At 41.8% G+C, this 8,001-nt stretch overlaps 1 protein-coding gene across 1 annotated transcript; it reads left to right on the forward strand.

The window, feature by feature from the left end:
• The first annotated feature begins 3,868 nt into the window (after positions 1 to 3,868).
• On the forward strand, positions 3,869 to 4,513 carry LOC147455185 (uncharacterized). Its single transcript, XM_086515214.1, has one exon. The coding sequence runs from the start codon at positions 3,869 to 3,871 to the stop codon at positions 4,511 to 4,513; it is 645 nt and encodes a 214-aa protein (XP_086371340.1).
• Positions 4,514 to 8,001: the final 3,488 nt, after the last annotated feature.

Here is an 8,001-nt window from a genome sequence, read left to right on the forward strand (position 1 = left end):
CCCAAAACTTGTCCACATATTTGTGGATAGACTCATGATTGAGAAGCTTTAAACTTCACCATTTGGTAAGCACTTTGTCCTTTGCATCACTTGCAAGGAATTGCTTCATGATGGAAACTCATAGAGTTTTTCATGTCTTTGGGCTTCGCCGTTGCCACAAAGGCTAGCCCACCATTGACGAGCCAATTTTTGGAAGTGCATAGCTACATGGTATAGCTTGGAGGACTCCGTGAAGCCCTCATATCCAAAGGACACATCAAATTGTTGGATGAAGGCCAATACATTGTCGGTAGCACCAAAGGTGCCATCATAGGTAAGGAAAGAGATACTCTTTCCTCCCTCTTTGACCTTCTTGAGATTTTGGGCCCTTCGGCATGTAGGGTAAGATTTGCGATGTCCTCCCCTCTTATATTCTCTAGGAGAATAGCCATAGCTTTCATCAGTAGAGGAGGAAGGTGAAGAAGAAGGAGAAGAGGGTGACCTCTTTATTGCCCTTTTCTTCCTTGGTTTCCTCTCTTTCCTTTTGGAGTGACGAGGAGAAGGACTATGGGTTAACCGTTTCCTCTTGGGAGGAGTTGGCGATCTTTTAGTCCGCCTTCTTCGTGGAGCCACATCTTCGAAGGAATTTAGAGATTCATTGCTTTTTTAATCTTTGGATTCCTCCTCTCGTATGGGAGAGAGTCTTCTTTTGGGGGTCACTTCAAGAGGCCTCGTAAGCTCTCTCTCCTCTTGGAGAGGAAAGGAAATCCCATAAGCATGAAGTTGTTGAGTAACTTCGGCTTGCAAAGTGGGGTTGCCCATAGCTTGTTGCAACCTAGTGACAAGATAATTAATAAACATCATTGGCACCTTCGTGTGCAAAATCAAAGTTATCAATGTTCATTTTACTCTCTTGGTTATTGTCAACCATGTTAATTAAATTTATGTGTTTACTTAGTGTATGCTTTGGCAATTCAAAACCTTAGTTGCTACTCCTCTTAGCCTTTGAAAATAGGCACTTAAGTATCTACACCCACGGCTCGAATTTGTTAATTATAGAGAGTAGTGGAGTGAGTTTAACATAGCGAAGTTGTCGAGGGATAGCTCCTTTCGGACTTCTTATGGCTCAATAATGGTAAAGCCGTAGGCAAGTCTAAAATGACTCCATTATTAAGACCAAAGCTCCATAGGTGTGCACCATATCCCACATAGTGGGCTTAACAAAATCGATAATAGATCCTAGTCCCACTTATTCTAATATAATTAAACAACCATTAATAGGCTACTTAAGGACCTCTCTTCTTAAGAAAGAAAAGATAAACCAAATGCTCTGATACCAATGTAATGCAAATGGCCTATGAACTTTGAGAGTAGCAAAATTAGGAAATTAGGTAAACCACTTTTGTGAGATTACTTTGTGAGCATAGTGGGTGAACTTAATTGATGGTAGCAACATAAACATGGTACTTAGTTAACTTGGCATGAACAATACTTTTGCAAGAGAGAGAGTTTAGAGAACATGACAATAGTTGAGGAGCGGATTCATATGGAGCCGGTCCCCCCTACAATAGGCATTTGTATTATATTTTATCCCATCAAGAGAGACTTGGTACAATACAATCTTTGTGTTCCTTGTGACCTACGTGATGCACTGAAGATGGAAAGCTTTATGCATCATAAGCATAACATAAACTTGTAGAAATAATTAACTATCCCAAGCCTCAGTCCCAAGGCCTCAAGCACCTTCAAAGGTGGAGAGAGCTAGCGGGGAATGAGGGTAGGGAAGAGGAAGAAGAAACATTCCATAAGAGAAAGAAATAGTTCCTCACTTATCATTACTCTTCTTGCTAGCATACATAATAGCATAGTAATGGAGATGGAGAAGATGGCAAGCTTAAGTATTGAAGCATGGCTCTTGGTTGGATTTGCATTCCATAGCCAAGAGTGTTGATGTAGGCTCTCACTTCTCACAAGCTTGAAGAAGGAGGCGGTGTTCCTCAACTTTTACCAAGTGAGAATGGATCCACAAAATGAGTGTGTGTGTGGTGTATATCCCCCTAGCACCCCCCTTGCTTGCTTGGGGCGAGTTGCAACTTTTCCACATACTGCAAGCTCATTGGACCCCTCTCCCCCTAGCCAATCACATGCAGCATGCAATCAAGTACATGGTTAGTCTTTTGACAAGTGTCCTCCTTACCCCTTAGAGAGAGAGAGAGAGAGAGAGAGCTTAAAAATATCTAGATATTTGTTGGATGGAACTCCTCTTTAGCCCAACCAATAGCATTCAAGCACACCATGTGGTCAAGCTTAGTGAGAGTCTGACATGTGTCCCATGTGCCCCTTGGGTGAGTGGAAGGTTAGGTCAAAGATTCCCTTAACTTTGGGACTTTTATGCATAGGAAGCTTCTCAAGAAACTTCCTCATTACGTGTGTAGAGTCTCTTTTGACTCAAGCATCTTACCCCCCATGCATAGGAAGCTTCTAAAGCAACTTCCTCATTAAGTGTCTAGGGTCTCTTTTTGACTCAAGCATCTTACCCCCCATGCATAGGAAGCTTCTCAAGAAACTTCCTTATTAAGTGTGTAGGGTCTCTTTTTGACTCAAGCATCTTACCCCCCATGTATAGGAAGCTTCTCAAGCAACTTCTTCATTAAGTATGACAAGTACCTCAAGTACCTTAGTCATCAAGCATGACAAGCACCTTAGGTGGAGTTCCCACCTCAAGCTCAGCCCTAGCTTACCTAAGGTCAAAGGCAAGTTTAGGTTGGGTTCCTACCTCAACCACAACCCTAGCTTGCTTAAGGTCAAAGACAAGTTTAGGTCGGGTTCCCACATCAAGCTCAGCCCTAGCTTGCTTAAGGTCAAAGGACTTTTAGCACTAACCATTGGAGGTCTTTATTGAAGCTAACCCTAAGGTCTTTTAAGCTCCATTAGTTAACCTTGATGTTTGACAGAGTATCTCTCATTTGGACCCCTTTACCATTGGCGCCGTGTTGAGATTGATCCGTAAGCACATGTCTATATTCTAACCCTTGCTCCCGTTTATTATCCCACATTAAATGATCAGTTTAATATGAGAAAATCATTTGGGTTAGTTAGATATTAGATTTAATGACATACCTTCTCAAGTATGCAATGAAACCAGAACCCCTTGGAAAACTGAACCTCTGCACAGATGATTCAGCAAGGCTTGGACTTCACACCTTGGACTAAGTAAAGCTTCAACTAATTGCAGCCTCTGTATTATCAAAGCCAATATCTACAACAGAGGCAATAATCAACTGTTTGAGGATACCAATCATTACAAGGAGTGAACGGGTTGAATACATCGACTCCTCTCCACCATCACTACGCCAAAGGTTGCTATCTCGCAGCCAAACTATAGTCATGCATCCAATTGATTTATATTGTGCAAGGCCATTTCATCTTGAAAATATTACATTCTATGACTACCACAGAAGATACAAAATCCTAAAGCCGCACGAGCATACTCCTGTAGTGAGTTTTCGTGATGCGTACAACAACATCATCACAGAGAAACAATGCCTTGTCAGAGTTACAAAATATGATCTTGGCCATCAAACAGAGGGATTCTTCTTCAACGTCTTATTGCAAAAACTTCCTTTTAGGAATGAGATGGAGCTACTACCACCAACCAACACACACTCTTCTTACTTCCTGGAGTGCAAAATCTGTGGGATGATTCTTGATGATGAAGACTTGGAAATGTATATAAATGAGCACACCCAACGCAATATGCTCGTTTCTAAAAATACATGACACACTTTGAACCTCATAAAACAAAAAGTTCATCCTCAATTATGAAGATCCACTCACTTGTACGATGAATGACACAGTCGAACCAGGAGTTTCTCAAAGTCGTGCTAGAATGTTGAAACTACTGCAGGAGTTCGCTGAGACCAACAATCCAGTTCTAACCTCACAACAACAAGCAATCTTTGATCATATATCAGGCCTAATTAGTGGCCTCCGTGTCATTACAAGCGTTCCAGGATGTGGAAAAACATTCCTTATAAAATTCTTCACCTCAAGCTTCATAAAAAATAATAAGACCGTTATCCTCACTGCATCAACTGGAGCAGTGGCTGCCAGCCTTAGCAGCCTCGCAACTACAGTCCACTATCAATTCAGGATTCCTTGTTCTAAACAGCATTTTCCGCAAGCAGTTCATCCCATGGATGAAAGATTTGTCGCCATACATGGTGCCAACGTCATTATCATAGACGAGATATCAATGCTAGTGAGTACAATCTTCAATATGACCGTTCGCCAGATAGTTAATATAAGTAATGAAACTCTTCTCGATCCATTCAGTCAGAAGCTCATCTTGCTTTTTGGGGATTTGGTGCAACTTCCTCCAGTGTACCATCACCAGGAGCCATTATGCCATGTTTGCAACATACGAAACTCAGCTTACATTGCTGCAGCCACTACCCACAACATGACCTTCTCAGTTCGCCATGCTGCAGACCCCGCTTACGTCCAATTCTTAGATACGATCCGTGTTAAGTAACCAATAGAACAACAGATAGCAGAAATGCTTTTGCAATGTGTAATTAATGAAACTGAACTCCTAAGAGTAATCAATGATGCTACTACACTGATATGCACTCATAGGGAGGATGTATATAAGTACAACAACTTGATTCTACAAAAGTCCTTCTTGGCATCCAATATTGTTGCCATTCCACTGAAGACCAATGCTCTTGACAAGCCATTACTACAGGAATGGCTCCAAGACAAGGCATTCCATGAGGTGCCACGAACGGCTCCACTTGTTGTCTCCTTGTTGTAAACTTTCTTATTCATATGACTGCACATGTCAAATTGCTGCTATAGAAGTAATGTTACTTTCCATTGGTGCCACCATGACAATACGAAGGACTAAGCATGCTACAAGGACAATCAACTGCAAATGGTTCCACAAAAGCACATTCCCTTTGTCACTCGTGTACGCAATCACTGGACACAAATCTCAAGGAGCAACAATAACAAAGAAATCCATCCTCATTATAAAACAAGCTTTTTCCCTGGGACTGGCATACATCATGTTCTCTCGTGTGATAGAAAGACGCCATCTCAAAATATTGAACATTCCAACCCCAAGGATGTTCTGGTGGGCCCGTAAAACACTCCCCCAATGGGTAGATGTTTCCTCCCTCATTTTCACAAACAAGTCCTCTACTTCTTTGGGTCTTTCATCTCATTCGGTGCATGAACTATACAATCAATTCTTTGACGACAGTTTTTTTGAATGCAGATTTCCTTCACAACAAGTAACAACCTCCAACATCTCCTCATGGACACCGACCAGGTAGCCATTCCTTGCATTAATCTATTTCGTAGTTATATTTTACGCCATTCAATATTTAGAAGACTCAGCCATGATATTTCTCTATAAGCAGGTAGGTTTTGCAAAGATTGGGGCCGTCAACTTTTGCATAAGTGATTGTGTGGCAAGGCAGGAGCTTTATCCTCCTTAAGGTGGTGAAGGACACCTTCAGATCATCCTAGATGCTCAAGGAGTTCCAGCTCCTTAAGAAATTTGGCAGGCATGTCTCATCTTAAGACATTCTCTTTGTTGTGGTAGCTGCATCTAGGTACTACACATCCTTTGCTCTCTTCAAGTCAGACATGGGGCTCCATCAAGAATCACTGTCGCCGACGCCCGAGCTGCATGACGTTTCTTGCCTCTACACCATGGGGTATGGCCGGTCCCGAGAACTCTCCTTGTCGGCTAGATCTTTAAGGTCTCTTGGGATAGTTTCCTACAACGTTAAAACTCTCTTCTTCTTCTCCTTCTTCTCACTTTCCTGATTCGGGATCAATATTTCCCTGCTGAATTCAAAGGCTATGAAAAGGGCTTTTAGCCTAGATCTATCTCGGCAAGAGGAGGAAGCCGGAAAGTACAAGCAATCCCCATCGTTTCTTCAACCCGAACAATTGGCATTAGATACGTCTTGCATGGAGGATTTAGGGCTCTTCGTTGCCCATATTTCCATGGGCATGGGTCAACTCCTTGCCCGGATCTATCTCGGCAAGAGGAGGAAGCCTAAAAGTACGAGCAATCCCCACCATTTCTTCAATCCCAACAATTGGCATTAGGTATGTCTTGCATGGAGGATTTATGGCTCTCGGTTGCCTGTACTGCCATGGACATAGGTCGACTCCTTTCTCGATTTCACTTTGTCATGCATCGTGATCACACGACATTGAGTTCATGTTGGGTGAAGACCCAATGGATCCATTTGATCAATTCAATCTTTATTGCATTGACTTCAATCAAATGAGGGCGGTCGACCCCAATGACAAGGCATCTTTTGTTAATACTATCATCAAAAAAATTTGAATAAATGATCCGTACTTCCCAAGACCTAGCATGATCTATATATTGGGAAGATTTGAAGGCAGGCTATCCCTCAGAGGAATCACATGTTGTCCATCGGCATGACGACCAGGGAAAGCCTCATGCACTTGAAATAGCGATATTCCAAGGGATTATGGATAGGGAAGCTACTTGTTGGACATTCATTTTCATGGGCGTGGCTCTCTACATGCCCACATTCACAAGGCACAAGGGTACATCCATTGGAGGAGCCCTAATCAGTAAATTTGCTTTTCATGATTTAATTACCATGCTACAGGTTCCCATTTCTAGCCCATTATGAGGCACTCAAGGGTACAACCATTGTATAAGCATTGAGGTCTCTTGAGATTGTTCCTACAATGTATAAAATTCATTTCTTCTTCTTATTCTTCTTCCCCCCCCCCCCCCCCCCCCCCCCCCCCCTCTCTCTCTCTCTCTCTCTCTCTCTCTCTCTCTCTCTCTCTCTCTGTGGAAATCCTTTCTCTATTTACATTTTGTTACATTTTCTTCTTCTTCTCCTTCTCTCTCTCTCTCTCTCTCTCTCTCTCTCTCTCTCTCTCTCTCTCTCTCTCTCTCTCTCTCTCTAAATTTTGCATTGCCTGGGAAAATTTGTCAAATACACGCATGATCACGCATCCCCATGAATACATTGTCAAACATATTGTGGATTGAGCAGTTGTTATAATGTATGTGCATTGTTAAACGATGTCAAAAGTCACTTGAATGCATTTCAACAGAGAAGTTAAACAAAGGTGGAAGATGGTTTTTTTTTTAAAAGGGCGGAAGATGTTTTACTGGGGTTTTTTTTAAAAAAAAGACGGAAGAGATGTAAGATATATCCAGACTTTGAACTTTGTGGATTTGTAATTTCTTTGGGTTTGTAATGATTTTAATTTGCTGCGCATTATACAAAGCCATATTCTTTCGTCATGTCGATAGAGAACTAAAAAGGTGATATTGAAATCCATCTAAATGTATGCTTTATTCTGTTAGTTTTGGGTTTACATGCATTTTTAATATTGCTCATAAGATAAGATTACCTCTTGGGTGTGCTTATCTGGGTTGCTTATATTGCATATATATTGATATCCAATTGGTCTTCTATTATGATAGTAATGCAGTGCTGCTTAGATCATCAGATTCTTCCTTTCTTTCTTTTTTTATATTGGCATTGCTACATTACTTTTATATTCTGCATCTGCCTAGAGCCCCTGCAGCTACAGATGCCTTTCGACCTTTTAGCTTGATTAAGCAGAAGTCCACATGTGGTGCCTTAATTATAAGTAAGGAGTGTGCTACCCCCCTAATTTTCTTGAAAAGATCACATAGAATCAGTATGCTCACTTTGAGCAGGATTGATCACCCATCATGTTTAGTGGCAGATTATACATGTGCAAATTTTCATGCCAGAGAGAGAGAGAGAGAGAGAGAGAGAGAGAGAGAGAGAGAGAGAGAGAGAGAGAGAGAGAGAGAGAGGTGAATTGTGTGTGTTCTTGTTTTACTGTACCTCTAGGTATCGTGTTGTTCACCAGCTTGGTCCGTGGAGAGATGAATAAGCAAAGAGCGCAGGAGAGCCTCCATCTCGTGGCCCACCCTCTCCAGCATTCGCACGTCTCCTCGCTAGACAGATGGCA

The sequence above is a fragment of the Adiantum capillus-veneris genome, chromosome 6 (assembly GCF_014529385.1).
Source record: "Adiantum capillus-veneris isolate H3 chromosome 6, ASM1452938v2, whole genome shotgun sequence".
NCBI lineage: Eukaryota > Viridiplantae > Streptophyta > Polypodiopsida > Polypodiales > Pteridaceae > Adiantum > Adiantum capillus-veneris.

Excerpts from the sequence above, each read along its gene's own strand:
- LOC147455185 (XM_086515214.1), top strand. The coding sequence starts at position 3,869 with ATGTTGAAACTACTGCAGGAGTTCGCTGAGACCAACAATCCAGTTCTA.